This window comes from Bemisia tabaci, chromosome 3 (genome assembly GCF_918797505.1).
Source record: "Bemisia tabaci chromosome 3, PGI_BMITA_v3".
Lineage (NCBI taxonomy): Eukaryota > Metazoa > Arthropoda > Insecta > Hemiptera > Aleyrodidae > Bemisia > Bemisia tabaci.
The window spans coordinates 5,062,639-5,079,874 of NC_092795.1; the positions used below are offsets into that span (position 1 = coordinate 5,062,639).

At 39.8% G+C, this 17,236-nt stretch overlaps 1 protein-coding gene across 1 annotated transcript in view; it reads right to left on the reverse strand.

Moving 5' to 3' along the window:
* Positions 1–17,236, reverse strand: part of LOC109043335 (armadillo repeat-containing protein 2) — a 60,945-nt gene that overhangs the window by 12,228 nt on the left and 31,481 nt on the right. The window contains exons 4-8 of the mRNA XM_019060532.2: positions 16,461–16,632; positions 14,335–14,522; positions 13,411–13,513; positions 12,276–12,442; positions 11,360–11,550 (exon numbers count right to left, since the gene is read on the reverse strand). Of these exons, the coding sequence (XP_018916077.2) occupies positions 11,360–11,550; positions 12,276–12,442; positions 13,411–13,513; positions 14,335–14,522; positions 16,461–16,632 (821 nt within the window). The remainder of the gene's footprint in view (positions 1–11,359; positions 11,551–12,275; positions 12,443–13,410; positions 13,514–14,334; positions 14,523–16,460; positions 16,633–17,236) is intronic.

A 17,236-nucleotide genomic window follows, 5' to 3' on the forward strand; every position in this document is an offset into this window, starting at 1 on the left:
TCAAAAACCTTCCTCAAAAAACTTTTTTGGATTCAAAGCCCCCCAAAAAAAGCCGGTGTTGCCATATTTTATTGCCTGAATTCACGAAAACCTAGTATTTCAGAATTCGGAGGCTGTTCCTCGTCAAGAACATTCCGCAAGTTCAGAAACCTTTATTTTTCACACGCAGTGGCCACATTAGTAGGGATTTTATGCATGTTTTATCTATTTATGTATTTATCTCCCGCTGTGGCTCAGCGTTGCCACATGTTATTCGGGAAAATCGAGAACAATTCGCGTTTAGGTGGATTTGCGGCATTTTTTTCGGATCATGCCAGTGGTAGACCCCGCGATAGATCGAAAATGACCAAACCAATATGCATTCCGTAAAATATAGACCTTCAATGACCAAAAAATCGCGGAGTTGAGGAATTTCAGGGTGGGCCCAAAAAAGGTCCTTAACGATGCCCCTCCTTTCAATCTAAGTTAATTTATTTGATGATTTGCCTAGGCATTTGACAAAATGCCTGATTTTACTATTTGCCTGAGACATATACTTTGTGACCCTGACGATGAAGCGCTCGCCCCTCGAAAAACCTCGGTCAAAGTTTATGTAAGTGTTTTTTTTATAAAATTGTAATATTATCTCTAGCACTTTGCTACACCCTACATGCCAATATATTCAGTGCTACTACCTTTTAGACATTGTGTTATACAATATTCGCTGAACTTGATTTCCTATTTCAACACATGTAATTCAGCGGATTAAATCATTTTTTCGTATCTCAGTAATTAGGTAATCAATCTATGAACCAAAAGTATCCTCGTGCTCAGTTCTCTCGGTAGTTTCTACTTAAATACAAAATATTTATCAAAGTTCAGACTCCTGCAAGGAATTCTTATCGAAAGATCCGAACTAAATTTTGGTCTTATTTTAATTTTTAGTCATAGCAAATAGAGTTAATACTTTGTAGTTCTCTATATTTTGAATAAAAAAAAAAAAAATAATTTGAATTCAACCACTAGATTCCTGATAAACGGAACGCTCACCACAGATTTGGAATTTTTGCCCTATTTTTGGGCACTGTTTTAAGTTGAGTTTTAGTTCAAGCTGAACAAATTATGATGATTTAAAATTAAAAGTATAATAAGATTGGAACTTCCGATGGAAATTTTTTAATACGATCGACAGAGATGAAATTGTGTCGAACTTGATAAAAATCCGCCTATTTTTAGCCGGTGTTCATCCGAATCTTCCATGGCAAATTCTGCCGTGCAAAGGAGAAACACCGTATGAACCTTCAGGCGTTGCCAAATTTTCATTTATAAAACACGAATTTCCTGGTAGACTTATATATTTTCTTCCAATTTTTCAGATTATGTTGTTTGTAATTTCACCTAAAGTTTCCTGCTTTTCTGCTTTTCTACTCCTGCGTTAAAGTCCCCTTGTGATAGACTCGGAACGGTGCAGTGTAACACAATGGTTACAAACCATGTGATCCTATACTGCTAGCGATGCGATGCGTGCTATGGAAAAACGCCGTATGAACCTTCAGGCGATCCCATATTTCCTTTGATAAAACACGAATTTCCTAGTAAATGTATGAATATTTTTCTCCCAATTTTTCAGATTATGTTGTTAGCAATTTCACCTAAGCTCCTGAAAATTTCAAGAAAAAATGTTCATAACTTTTCTCAAAAATGAACATTTTACTGAAGGAAATTTGGCAAGTTTGAATGCTCATACGGCGTTCTTCCCTTAGCGCGACAGAATTACTAGGAGACTTTAACGATTGAGAAGGAAAGCAAAACGTGCGTTGATGCAAGACAAAGAATTAGTGCGCAAGAGATTGCATACTTTCCAGGCTGTCTTTAAAAAAACACGCATTACGATTGCTTCCGAGCCACGCAGTGGCGTGGCGTGAATTGCGATGTATCGATTGTTTTGCAATTTAAACGTATGGTAAATAATCGATTATTAAGGTGTTCGTAGCGAACACCCTGTTCATCGATCATTTTCTATGGAAACCATTTGCCATTTAAACCCATAGGTTTACATAACAATCGATATATCGCAAAGCACGCCACGCCACTGGAGCCACCCTAAAAAAAGAGTAATCTCCGGGTTTTCCGGACCTGTAGACACCCTGATCTAGGGAGAGCAGGCTTAGCTGTAGAATACCTCTAATCGATAGCCAGAAAAATCAATCGGCAGAAAAAATTTTTGAAGTCAACACTCAAATCCCGTCAGTCCGAACTCTGTATTGCAAAAGAACGTCCTATGAGCCCTCGGACGTTGCCATTTGTGGGATAAAACGGGAATTTCGTGGGGAATTTGTGCCCCCCCCCCCCAAATGTGTTTATGAATTTTAATCGCGATTTCATCAAAACTATCTAAATATTTCAAGGAAAAATATTCATACCATACCTCACCAAGACATAATATTAATATTATCGTGATACGCACCGCTTTTGTTTGTGGAACTACGCAATTCACTTGGATGGCATTTAGCAAAAAGGAACCAGCGCGATTACAGTGTTTTCAAGATCGTGCACCTTCTCCTGTACGTTTAAAATTACTTATAATCTATGTACAGTGTTAGAACTTACCTTCAGTATTTTCCTTCAAAACTAACAATTGTTTCGTGAGAAGCCAGAACTATTTGGACTGCATTTTGCAATTTGGAGCTATAAATTTTGGCTCATATGAAAAAACACTCATATGCATTGGGAAACTAATGGCACATACATTGTTTTTAAACTGAGCTAGAATTTATAGTTCCAAATTGCAAAATGTAGTCCATTTGTTATTCTGGGAGATTTCTTTGATAATTATGAAGAAGCAATCTTTTTACAACACTGTAATTGCGATGGTTCCTTTTTCCAAAATTCGACCCACTTAGAGACTTTCTCTGGACTTTGCCACCCGCCCCCCTCTCTCTCTCTCTCCCTCTCTGTCCCTCTCTCTCTCTCTGTAGTTCAGTATTTTTTTGCTTTTTCACTGTAACGGATGTGTTTCAAAAATAATTTATTTCCGTGTTCTTTTTCCTGTTTACGATCCCCCCTCTCCCATTGTTTTGCAGCCCGGAGGTTTCTTGACCGGACCGCCAAAGAAACAAAACAGGGGATTTCCATGTCCTGATTACAGTGACACGTAAGGTCCATCATCCATCTCAGTGAAACAAAGGATCCCGCCTGGCCGCATCCGAAAGTGATGGAATGCACCCCTTCCTGAAATCCCGCAAAGCTCGGATTTTCCGCCATTGGAAAACAAGGAAGAAGTTTCTGGAATACATCCTAATTGCGAGAGGGGTCAGCCGGGGGGGGGGGGGATTGTTTGTGGTGGCTTCAGGCCAGCAGTTTACGAGATTATAAAAGGGCAAACCCGACCCTAAATTTCAGTCAGTTTGGTTTCAGCAAGCGAAGTAATTTCATGGGTGAGCAGGTCAGTGGGTCAGTCAGTCGGTCAGTCGGTAGAGTTGTGTGGTGTTGTGTTGTGTTGTAGTGGTCGCTTACACTACAGGTTCTAATCCGTGAGTACACTGTGTATGATAGCTTATTCTTAACTTCTACTGCAAGAAAATTTATAGTTTAAAATTCATATGTTCTACAATTCAAAAATTTATTTTTTAATTTTTTAATTTCAAATTGTTTATATTGTAAATTTTAGATTTCAATTTTTACTTTATAAATTTTAAAATTTTTGGTTTTCAATTTTATTTTTATCTTAATGCTACATATCATTTTTCCAATTTATTCATACTCAATAGGTCAATAATACATATATATTATTACTACCGCAACTATATACTTACTACTACTTATACTATACTTACTTACTTACTTACTTACTTACTGTACTTACCATACTTATTTACCCACCATACTACTCACAATATGCCTACTACTACAATATTTATAGTATATATGATCTATATCTCTATTGATCTATTGAGTCTGAAAAAATGGAAGAAATGATGTAAAACATTAACATAAAAATCAAATTGAAAAATAAAAATTATAAAATTTAAAAAGTAAAAATTTTAATTCTAAAATGTAAAAGTTGAAATTTTTGAAATCAAAAACTTTTAATTTTAAAAATCTAAAATAAAGTTCCTAAACTGTAAAGACTGTTAACTGTTAAACTTTTTTCTTAAGCCACATTTTTTCCCCTCCTCAATAGCTTCACGTCAGCTTTTCTTTCTCATTTGTATGTATCTTTTCTGAATTGACGAGAGATGCGGTTAGATAATTTTCAGCATTTTAATCACAAGGAAAATTGATTGACTGCGTTTTTATTACTCTCTCGAATAAGAAACTAGTTTTGCTCTCTGTGTTTTATTTTCATTTATTTTTTTATCAGATTAATATGAAACGAACACAGTAAAAATTGTTGGAGGGTATGATCGAAAAATGAAAACGTGAATCGATCGACAAATTATTAAAAAACCAGTGTCGACTCGATCGACATGAATCAATCGAAAAATGAAAACGTGAATCGATCGACATGAATCAATCGACACCGATTCGATCGACAGTTAATTTAAAAACACCCGTATCGATTCGATCGACATGAATGGATCGAAAAATAAAAACGTGAATCGATCGACAAAAACTTGAATCGATCGACAAACCCGTGAATCGATCGACAAAAGCCGTGAGTCGATCGAATTTTGTCGATCGAATCAATGTCGATCAATTCACGTTTTTATTTTTCGATCCATTCATGTCGATCGAATCGACACGGGTGTTTTAAATTAACTGTCAATCGAATCGGTGTCGATTGATTCAGGTCGATCGATTCACGTTTTCATTTTTCGATCGACTCATGTCGATCGAGTCGACACCGGTTTTTTAATAATTTGTCGATCGAATCGGTGTCGATCGATTCATGTCGATCGAATCGGTGTCGATCGATTCATGTCGATCGATTCACGTCGATCGATTCACGTTTTCATTTTTCGATCGATTCATGTCGATCGGATCCATACCCTCCAAAATTGTTTCACCTTGTTTTATTCAGTGTTTTTTCTTGTATACTTTAAAGTACTTTTCCTCTATTTGCATAGTTTCAGACCAGTAGGAAAAACAGTTTTTCAAACTGTTCAGCTTAGTTTCCGTTTTATATTCCGTAAACCTCAAACTACTTAATTTTCTTTTGTTTATCTTTCTTTTTTCAGATCGGCAAGAAACGAAGCGCTCACAGCGGAAGCTGTTTTACTCGCATTTTGATTATTGAATTTCACATTAATTATTTTTAGTGTTGCAAATATAAACATAGATTTTCGCATAATTTAGCACGCTCACAGTGAAAGCAATTTTACACGCATTTTGATCATTGAATTTCACATGCATTATTTTTAGTGTTGCAAATATTAACATAGATTTTCGCATGATTAAGCAGGAAACACTGAGTCGTTTCTAATTACTTATCACTTTTTTATAATTTATAATCACTTTAAAATGACTTTTATTAGTAGCTCACATCGTCGCCTACCTGACATAAGGGCGTAGCTACACTTTGCAATGAACCCTGTCTTCCACACAATTCAATGCTTTTCCGGGCTCATCTCAATCTGTAGTTACGCCCTTCTGTCAGCGGGCCGATTATTGAAATTGATAGATAAAGCTATAGCCAAAGAAGACAAAAGAAATATAGAGGGATCCTATTGGTGATAGCGGGCGGTTGCATTGGACAAAAGAGGTAGGTAATAGACTAAGCAACCTACGAGGGACCCGATAATTAGTCCATTATTTTCTCCCTTCGTCTAAAGGAACCACCCGTTTCAACCAATAGGATAGCTCCATACTCCCTATGTCTTCTTTGTCTATCGCCTTATCTTTCAATTTCAACAATCGGCCCGCAGCCAAGCAACTACATAACAAATAGCAAAAGAAAAGACAAAAGTAGAAATTAGCTACATTACATTCCAAATAAATAATTAATTTTGTATTAGAATAAGAGATGGGTATCAGCTTCATCAAATTGATTTTACATGAACAAAAAGCCCGAAGGATCATCATATTAAAACCAACAGAAAAGGGGATAGTATTCAAACAAACAAAAATATTTATCAAATTTCTTTATATAAAAACACAACTTCTATTTAAAATAAATCTTCCACTAAACTTTTTATTTTCAAGTTAGGTTAAGCTCCAACTAATCTTTCTTTTTTTTATTCTTAGTTTGTTTCAGGTCTGCAAAAAACGAAGAAAATGCTCCGCATGATGAGCCATTGAAGACGGAAGTAGTGCCCTCCAAAATGTGTACCTATTTGTTCTATCGTATCCATAACTTAAATGCCCTCAGTTGCTGAAAGAGATAAAAAGTATTTGCAATTCCTACAAGTTATGCATAGTTCTCGTGTGATACCTACTATCGAACAATACCGCATTCAACTGAAAGTAATTGGACTGAATCATGTAGAAAGGAATTATCATTTTCGGTTTATTGTAGCATAGACATAAATGCCATGAATTTTTCTAAATGGGCCAGAAATATTAGTTTCTTTTTGCGTTATACAGTTCAGTTACTCTACAGCTGAATGCAAACTTGAAATTAATAAAATAGGTAGTAGATAAGCCGAATGGTACAATAGTGCTGCGTCCACACAATTTTGCTGGGAAAACAAGGCCAAAAAGTTCGAAAGAATAGAAATCAAAAGTTCTATTTGGCCTCGTTTCCCTCACAAAATAGTGTGGACCCAGCACTATTTTCCCACCTTTCTGCAATTAACGCTGCATGATATAGTCCAAAAGCATCACGGAACTGCATTTTAAATTTGAAAAAGTAATACCTAAACTTTGATATCTGAATTTTGGCATGGTGCCTCGACTAAAATTTTGACAAGAGATAAATGGACAAATAGATCATGGACCTATGCACGCTAAAAGGAAGTATGTTGCATGCAAATAGTTCCCTTTAGTATTTATAAGTTCAGCGTAATAATCAGTGGCGTGGCGTGAATTGCGATATATCGATTGTTATTCCATTTAAACCTATGGTAAAGAATCTATTATTAAGGTGTCCGCTGGGAACACCCTGTTTATCGATCAATTTCCATAGGTTTAAATGGCATAAAAATCTATATATCGCAATTCACGCCATGCCACTAATGATCATAGAACAGAACTTTTAACTACGTGGAAGAGGGATTAGATAGAAATGTAGAAGCCAGTTTTGTCACCTGTTGCTAATCATACTAATAATTCATGATTTGCCTTGTTTGTTTCAGATGCGGCTGAAGATTCGGGCTTGGGGGGAGGAATCGCTGAGGGGGGAGGTTCCCAGGGAAGGGGGGTTCGTAGGGTTGGGAAGTATCGCGGAACTAGGATTCCCAGGGGGGAGAGTCCCGGGGAGAGGGGGGTTCGTAGGGTTGGGTGCGGCATCGTGGGGTAGGGTTTCCTAAGGGGGGTTCCCGGGGAGAGGGGGGGATGTCCGTGGGGTTTAAGTAGGATCGCGGAGTAGGGTTTCCAAGGGGGGAGGGGCCGCGGAGTAGAATCACGGGGGGAGGAGTAGGATTTTTTTTTTTTTTTTTTTTTTTTTCCGCGACTGGCTTGCTGAGATCCTCCGGGGCGTTACGTCCCGGGGTCCGCCGTCGCCGGCAGGGGCGCCCGCCGGGACCCCGTGGGTCCGTTGGGCGTCCTGCCCCCGACCCCCGCGAGGGGGGTCTTTGCCCCCCCGCAAGGGGGGGCTTTTTCCCCCCTCGCGGGGGGTCGGGGGTGGGGGCGCCCAGCGGACCCTTATGGGGTCCCGGCGGGCGCCCTTGCCGGCGACGGCGGCTCCGGGGCGTTACGCCCCGGAGGATCTCAGCAAGCCACGAGTGGGAAAAAAAAAAAAAAAAAAAAAAAAGGGAGGAGGTGGGAAAGGAACCTGGGGGCCGGAGGGGCCTGAAGCCGGGGTTGGGGGAGGCCGTCATCGTAACGGGATCGTCGTACCGGGATCATCGTACCAGGATCATCGTACCAGGATCATCGTACCGGGATCGTCGAATTTTTTTTTTTTTTTTTTTTTTTTTTTTTTTTTCTTCTGTTTCAGGTGCAGCTGCCGTTCCCGCAACCGAAGGTAAGATACCGTTTAATTTCTCCTCATTTGTAAATAAGGGTTATAATCGTTAAGCAGTTTTAGCGGGCACTACTTCCGTCTTCCGAGAAGAGCTGCTTTTTAGCAAAATCAAAAATGGCATGGAGCAGAGGAAGCATGGAGCTGCGTCAGCATTGGTAAGTACTTTATTCCCCCCCCCCCCCCCCCGTGGATTAGGGCTCATGGCGATACCACGTTAAAAAAAGCGCGCCTAAAGCTCTACCTCCAGGAGCAGTACCGTATCATTTACCTGATCGGACTATCCTAAGGTGGTGTGGAAATGAGCTTTACAAAAATTGTTTCCCCGTTCCTTTTACGATTTGTGCTTTATACTGCCGTGCTGAGGAAAACCGCCGTATGAATATTCGAGAGGTGCCAAATGTCCTCCGATAAAACGTTTAGTAAAGAAGAAAGTTATGAATATTTTTCCTTGACATTTTCAGGAACTTTAGGTGAAATTGCGAACAAAATTATCTGAAAATTTGGGAGAAAAATATTTAAACATTTTCCCAAAAATTCGTGATATCGCGGAGGAAATTTGGCAACGCCGGAGGGTTTATACGGCGTTCTTCCTTAGCACGGCAGTATAGCTTCTGGCTGACGTCAAAACCTGAGAATCTTTTTATTGAACTATACGAAACTGAATTTTTCAGGTGAGAGCAACACGAAGCTGAAGAAGTGTGAATTTTCTTTTTTACACGGAGAGCAGAAATTAAATACCTGGTAACTGCCATCAGGTGCCTATAATGGGGCATCAGTTTCTAATAGACCAAATTTAGAAAACATTTCCTGATGGAAATCCAATGAAAACGGGACACTTTACGCTGAGGAGTAACATGCATATTTTAGCAATAACCTGATGACCCTCGCCAGGTTTTGACTTTCTACTCGTCATGTATGATAGGCCAAGGTGATGTCATAAGTCTGTGTGGTATACTGCCGTGCAAAAGAAGAACGCCGTATGAACATCCGAGAGTTGCCAAATTTCCTTCGATATAAGGTTTATTTTTGAGGAAAGTTATGAACATTTTTCTTTGAGATTTTCTGGAGCTTTAGGTTAAATTGGGAACAAACTTATTTGAAAAATTGGAAGAAGAATATTCATACTTCTACTAGGAAATTCGTGTTTTATCAAAGGAAATGTGGCAACGCTTGAAGGTTTTTTTAAATTTTCGGATAATTTAGATCTGATTGCGAATATGCTTCTTTGAATAATTAGTGGAAGATAATCGCAGATTTCTTTTCATAATTTGTCAGAGGAAATTTAGCAACGTCTGAAGACTCATGCGGTGCTCTTCCTCTAGGTGTGGTAGTATTGCACAGTTATATTCCTACATACATCGGCAAAAATTGTAGTTACATTTTTCAATCGTGAAACGACGTATTTTGTACAAGTATTAAAGCTTTGAGAATAGGTTGATTTGTCCTACTTCTCTCGTTGCCTTTGAAAAATGGTCGACCCAACAAATTCCCATAACATTTATCTTTAATTGTTTTCCATGATTTCAGTAATTATTTGCAAAAAATGTAAGTTGCACAATCGCAGCAACGCTGGAATGTTATTGGTTCCTTTTTGCAAAATGCAATCCAGTTTGCCTTTCCTCTAATCAGCGTTAAGTGTATGTGGTAGGCAATCAGCAATCGCAAGCAAATTGCAATCTATTTGTGTTGGATAGAAAAATGTAAACATTCAGGAATAAAGAAAAATGAGAGAAACTACTGGTTGTTGTGCTCCAAATCGATACATATCGACGGTATAGGTCGGCAATCACATAACTCGGTTTGCGACGTCACAGACTTCCTGTCATACTTTATTTTTTTAACGGAAAACCACGCAATGACATTTCATCAAAACTGCCGTGATTTGTCTTCTCCATGCGAAGAAAATTGTGCAAAAACTTCGAGAAATGATGTCAATTTATGTCCTTTAACAAAATAACATATAGGCAGAGATTTTCAGACACCCCAAACGAAATCAGGGCCGGATTTACCTACTTGCCGCCCATGGGCCGCCTGTATTTTCCCGCCCCCTTCTCATTCGTTTTCAAACATCAATAAAAACCATCAAGTGAACGTGCCAGTGGGGGTGGGGTGCATAAGACGCGTTTACTCATGTTGGAAACATTTTTTGGGAAAGCCCTGTTAACACTACTAGCAAAAATTCACCGAACTGTGCGCGAACGTTAAGTTTCGTAAACCATCTCTGCGTGGACAAGGCCTTTCATTCATAAGAAATGCACGAAAAAATTATAAAAGAACAAATAAATGTGGTTTAATGATTTTAACTTCCGCCGCGCCGCGCAGACCGCATCGTGTTTGGAGCAATGCGTGAAGTATTCCGACAGTTTTGTAGGCGCTATGAGTTTCACGCCGACGACTGCTGCTGAACGCAGTGTGTTTGACGCAATGCGTGAAGTATTTACGCAGTCTTGTGGGCGCTATGCGTTTCACGCTGACCGCACTGTGTTTTGCGCAATGCGTGAAGTCTTCATGCATTCTTCATTCTTCATGCTGACCGCAGTGACCACACTTTGTTTGATGCAATGCGTGAAGTATTCGTGCAGTCTTGTGGGAATTTATAGGCGCTAATATGTGTTACATGCCGACCGCCGCGCCGAGGGCTTCTCCTTTTCATCTCAAGTCCTCGTCATCATTTTTCTCTCAGTCGCGCCGTTCCTGGCCAAATTGCGTGTTTGGTCCCTCTCTTAACTTGATTAATCAAAAGTGCTGTCTCTTGTATCACCGAAAGACGACAAAATTAGAAATTACTAGACTCTCAGGAAATGAGAGATTTTGTTTGTAATCTTTTTCTAAATCCGATTTTTTTCATACCTACATTTAAAAAAAAGTGCAAAATTTGCTTCCTCCTCGATTTGTCGCCATGGGCCGCGGCCCATGTGGCCACCATTTTAGTCCGGCCCTGAACGAGATTTGTGATTGCGGACTCGGCCGTCGATATGCTGTTTTTTTCTTGAGTGCATTGCACTACTAGTTGGCACACTCGCGCATGTTTGTAGTGAAATCAGTGACTCTAGTTGGGTTTGGTTCGGTTAGGCAACTAAACTAACTCCGTGGCAAAGCAGAGCGTATCACCGGGAACTGAAGGCGCTCCAAGCCGAGATCAAAGGAAGCCGATGATTATTTGGACTGCATTTTGCAATTTGAAACTATTAACTATAAATTCTGGCTCATCTGAAAAAAACACTTATGTGCATAGGGAAACTAACGGCACATACGTTGTTTTCAAACCGGGCCAGAATTTAAAGTTCCAAATTGCAAAATGCAGTCCATTTGTACCTGATGGTGCGGGCAATATTGGCGACCAGGTCGATGTCTCCCGAGAACAACCTTAACGTCACGCACAACTCTTGCAGCGCCCCGGTGGAGACGAAAAGATGTGCCGCAGCATCCGCTACGTGCCGCAACGTACCCGTCAGCTGGAAAATGGCGTGGCTCGTCTGCTCCTGCATCTGAATGCCGTCCTCGTGCTGAAATTCAGTGCCAAGAAGTTCAGCATGTACTGTTTTAGGCGTTTGATTTTTCATGTCTTTCCGAGTAGCTCCAGAGAAGAAACTTATTTTATCCTTACATTTCCGCGACCGGCGAGTATGGACAACTCGATGTATGCATAGAGTACATAGAGTCGTAATGTAAGTGGGAGAGCTGGTGCCATGTTCTGATCGACGAGTTCCGAGCCCGGTGTGCGGGGTCACTTTTTCGATACATATTCGATCCAAAATGGCGGTGTGGAATATGGCCGGGTCCCCGTGTATCGCAAACAATCGATTATGTATCGATAAAGGGACCCGGCGCCGCACAGGAATCTCGGAATTCGGGACCTGGAAAATGCTTAAAAGTGGCGCCAGCTCTCCCACTTGCAATACGACTCTATGTACTCTATGGATATATGTATTATGTAGCTCTTAGGGCCCAAAGGGCGACAACGTGAAAAACGAAAATCACTAGGAAAGTGCCGCTGCCAACCTATGCATTTGAAAGATTAATCAACACGACCGATAGCGCATTGTAAACAAGCGTCTTTGAGGATTATGACTTTGAAACTGAGAAAATGTATGCGGATTCAAAGTATTGAACGTGCTTTTATAATTTATGAAACGATGGACAATAAGAATTATGAAAATTAGTGTTATGACGTGTTAAACTTAATGTGTACATTTCATAAACTGGAATTTTAGAAGAGAACACTTCGTACCGCGGTATTGACAAGCTTCAGATGAAGAACCATGAGTTGGAGAACTCCCCGATCCAAGAGACTTTGTAGCAAGGTCGGATTCATGGTCAAGAACTTCAACGCCCCGTAAGCGTAGATCAGCGCCTCCGGATCTTCAAGAGGTGTCGTTAAACTCTCGATGAACAAATCTGTAAAATTTTCGATAAATGTTAATCAGTGGAATCTCGCCCACGTTCCTGAAGTCCCTGAAAACAAACTGCTAAATCCGTACTATTCGATAAAGGAGTTCCCAGGAGATCCGCGGTGTGAAGATTGTGTAGTGATAATTTTAAAGTTGTGTATGGGTCGTAAAGAACTTTACGGTAGGCGAACGTATCTTAAAACTTATACGAATCTCGCAAATATTTTCTTCCGTGTTTTAAATAATTATCTGTATGTATACATCATTGCAATCCCTCTCAAGGACCTGTATCTAAATTTATATTTCTGACATTCACTTGAGGTTTGCAAAAATTGTAATTTCGTTATTTGATAACTAATCTCTCTCTGCGAGGCACTGTGACGGACAGTGGCGACTCATGAGTTGGCAACATCTTTTTCCTCCATTTGAATGTATGTAAAACAATCGATTCTTGGTGAGGAGGCATGCAACCTAAATCGATATTTTTAATAGATATTAATGAAGTAAAACAGTATTGCCAACTTGCAAAATCAACATTGGTGACGTATTGTAATGCAGCTTTACACCATTAAATGACGCGATTAGACACTAAACCGCTTGCAGCTCATTTTTTACGGCACGAAAGAGTTATCAAGATCTAGTTTTTGACTCGACTCGACTGAAATCACTTTGTGGAAAATTCTCCTTCCGTAACCTGAGGGTATTTTCCCCGTGGACAGTCAGATCAGTGGCGAGGCGTGAATGGTTGATTATCGATATTTCTCCATTTGAAGCTACGGTAAAGAATCAATTAATGTGTTCGTTGCGAACACCCTGCTTATCGATCCTATTCCATAGGTTTAAAGGGCAGATAAATCGATAAATCGTAAAGCATGCCACGCCACTGGATCAGATCATAGTGCCAGTCCAGCAGTTTATGAGCAGTCGTGAGATTTGCCTTCATTGGAAAAGATAGGCAGAAACGAAGTAACTAACCTAAAATGTCGCTGTGTAGAAATAGTTCGTCATTTTTGGCCGATCTCGTCACTTTGAAAATGAGCTTGCAAACTGATGATACGTTTGGTCCTTTTACTTTCAACTGAAAATAAGAATAACGGTTTCAAGGTAATAATTGGACGATGGATCGTTTTAATACAAATTGTTTTAGGTGCATAACTACACTTACCCTGTATGTAGCAAGGTAAAAATGTAAGGTCTGATAAACCTTTCGACTCTCATTAAAATATTTGCACCCTGTACATACAATTCAGACTTACGTATTCAATTCTGTTCCTAGTGTATTTTTCTTGCTTCCATTCACCTCCTCCATTCATTGCTTTCTTATTCCATTTTCTGACCGAAAGCCAAGTAATTTACCTTCTTGGAAGTGTATGTATATGGATTTCCACCGGATCAAAAGAAATACGCTCAAAATTTTTAAGACAGAATTAGATCAGGTGAAATATTTGTAAGCTGCTTGTTATCAGTTCTGTCTACTAGATTGCATTATTCAACAAGAAAATACTATTTTCGGCTAATTTTAGCAACAAAATTTATGGCATTACATTCCCTACACAGATAAGTGATTTTATGGCCGAGCCAGAGTTGGAAATTCCTTACCGTAAAATTTTGTCCAAATTACATCAGATGAGCAGCCTCCAACTGATTTTTCTCATTCTGCTCTATTATAAATGCAATCTTCTAAACTTATACTCTACTATAACTTACTGATATCATCAATAACGATTTTAATGAGAGTAGCCTGAGAAAGCATTCGAAGTTTTGAAGATGGTTACATCATTTTGTTTTAAGAAAACAAGATCGAAACTTTCCTGTCTAATTTTCGCGTTCTCTCAAAATCCAAAAATGATTGTGAGGCGGGAAAAAAGGGAGGAAAACAAGATGATGGAGAATACATACTGCTAATGATATGTGTGCGATTTCCAACAACACTGGATCGGTGCCATTCTCGACGAAAGAGTAAATATTCCTGAGAACCTTTGATTTTAATTTTGAGTGAGGACAATATCTGCTCGTAAGGCCCTCTTCCTTTAGCCGCAGGTACAGAGCAGAAAAAAGCTCTAGCGTTTTAATTTCGTCTATATTCTCTGAAAAAAGCGGTTAAATGGATATGAGGTCTATATAACTATGGATATTTTTAAAGCTTAGCTATTGCCTAGCTGCTGAATGTGGATTTTAGTCATTTAAACCAAGCATACCATAAAGTCACATTGATAGTGTAGGTGCGTAAGATACTCGGATTAAAGTAGAGTTTTAACAGCTTTTGGCAATCTTACGAACGTTACTCTATGATACGTATTTTGCTGTTCAAGATACCATTCTCTGTACGTGTGTCTACGGTCTTCCAACATACAGCCTCGGATGGACCGCGTTAAGCAGAAAGGAACCAAGCCACGTTAGCTATTGCCAAATTTAATTGGGCGATTTAATTTTTTACATGAAAACGGTTGTGCGGATTTTTGTGTAAATCTCAGTGAATTTTCTGCACAGTGCGAAGCATCCTTAAAACTTTCAAAATAATCCGCATAAACGTTTACATTTTTTCTCGTGCATGTGCAGCTTTCTAGAGCACACTCCATATTTCCCACACGTCTCTACAACTTATAGGTCAGTTAAGCAGAATTACGTCGAATTTTGTATCCTGCTAAGAAGAAACTTACTAAGCATTAGCAGGGCCGGATTTACCTACTTGCCGCCCATGGGCCGCCTATATTTTGCCGCCCCCTTCTCATTCGTTTTGAAACATCAATAAAAACCATCAAGTGAACGTGCCAGTGGGGGTGGGGTGCATAAGACGCGTTTACTCATGTTGGAAACCTTTTTTGGGAAAGCCCTGTTAACACTACTAACAAAAATTCACCGAACTGTGCGCGAACGTTAAGTTTCGTAAACCATCTCTGCGTGGACATGGCCTTTCATTCATAAGATGTGCACGAAAAAATTATAAAAGAACAAATAAATGTGGTTTAATGATTTTAACTTCCGCCGCCGCGCCCGCCGCGCAGACCGCATCGTGTTTGGAGCAATGCGTGAAGTATTCCGACAGTTTTGTTGGCGCTATGCGTTTCACGCCGACGACCGCTGCTGAACGCACTGTGTTTGACGCAATGCGTGAAGTATTCATGCATTTATGCAGGCGCTATCCGTTTCTCGCTGACCGCAGTGACCGCACTGTGTTTGATGCAATGCGTGAAGTATTCGTGCAGTCTTGTAGGCGCTAATATGTGTTACATGCCGATCGATCGCCGCGCCGAGGGCTTCTCCTTTTCATCTTAAGTCCTCGTCACCGTTTCTCTCTAAGTCGCGCTGTTCCTGGCCAAATTGCGTGTTTGGTTTCTCTCTGAACTCGACTAATTAAAGGTGCTGTCTGTCACTTGTATCACAAAAAGACGACAAAATTAGAAATTACTATACTCTCAGGAAAGTAGAGATTTTGTTGCCTTTTTTCGTTTGTATTTTTTTCTCTAAATCCGATTTTTTTTTATACCTACTTTTAAAAAAATTGCCGAATTTGCCGGCATGGGCCGTGGCCCATGCGGCCACCCCCTTAATCCGGCCCTGAGCATTAGATTAGGTGTCTTTCTTCTTCGATATGCACTGTTAAAAATCGAGGAGTGAATTTTGGTGCCGCAGTCTATACACAGCTCCCAAAAACCCCGAGTGACATGAATGAGAAGTGAAATTAGCACCATTAAAGCGTATAGCACTCCGCAAAAAGAGTATATTCCGCTTTGAAATAGTGTAAATCACTCCGTAAGAAGAAGATTCCGCTACGCATTCAAATCAATCGGGGTTTATGGACTATTAGACTCCGGCATAGAATTTCACTCCAAAATGTTTGACAGTGTAGAAAAAATAATATTGCAAGTTTAAAAATCTCGCGTATAGAACGTGAAAGAATCAGGAATTAATTTTAAATGTAGGTACACATGCTTAGAGAGCTACCGTCAACTATTTTTTTTTTTGAAGGATGCTTTTGATACTGTAAGACTTTTTGTATATATTTCAGCACTCGTTATACCTACCATGATCGAGGGATTTTAGTTCGGAAAGGATTTTTTCCAGAGAGAGGAGACTGTCAACTCTTGGTGATGTTATGGAGGTCTGGTTGGACCCCAAAGCACGAGCCTCATTGATGCAGTTATCAAAACTAGCCAGATCCGTCACATCCTGGATCCTTTTGATGAAACACTCCTGCTGTGAAGAAAAATAGTAAAAGGACCTCAAAAAGCAAGAAAACAAAGAAAGAGAAGAACAAAATGATGGTGCTGCTGAAATATTTCAGTCACATGATTTCATGAAACATTCCACATGTTCATTTCACTTGTAAAGCCCTGTTGAGCGTTTACTGAAAAGTAGATTCTGAAAAATTCACCACGTCGGAAGATGCTAGAAGCAGGTAAACATTTCTAGGCGGAAGCTTCCCCGCGAAGGGGAGAGCAGCTCTAGTATAGTGACGAGGCGTGATTAATCGATCATCGATATTTCCCCATTTGAAGCCGTGGAAAAGAATCGATTAATAAGGATTTCGTTGCGAACACCACGTTTATCGATCTTTTCCCATAGGTTTAAATGGCAGATCCATCGATGTATCGCAAAGCACGCCACGCCACTGGAAAGTTCCCTTTCAGATCCCCAGTCAGAGGCAGTGGCGTGGCGTGCTTTGCGATATATTGATATTCCCCCATTTGAAGCTACGGCAAAGAATCTATCATTAAGGTGTTCACTGCGAGCATCCTGTTTATCGATCCTTTTCCATAGGTTTAAATGGCAGATCAATCGATATATCGCAAATCACGCC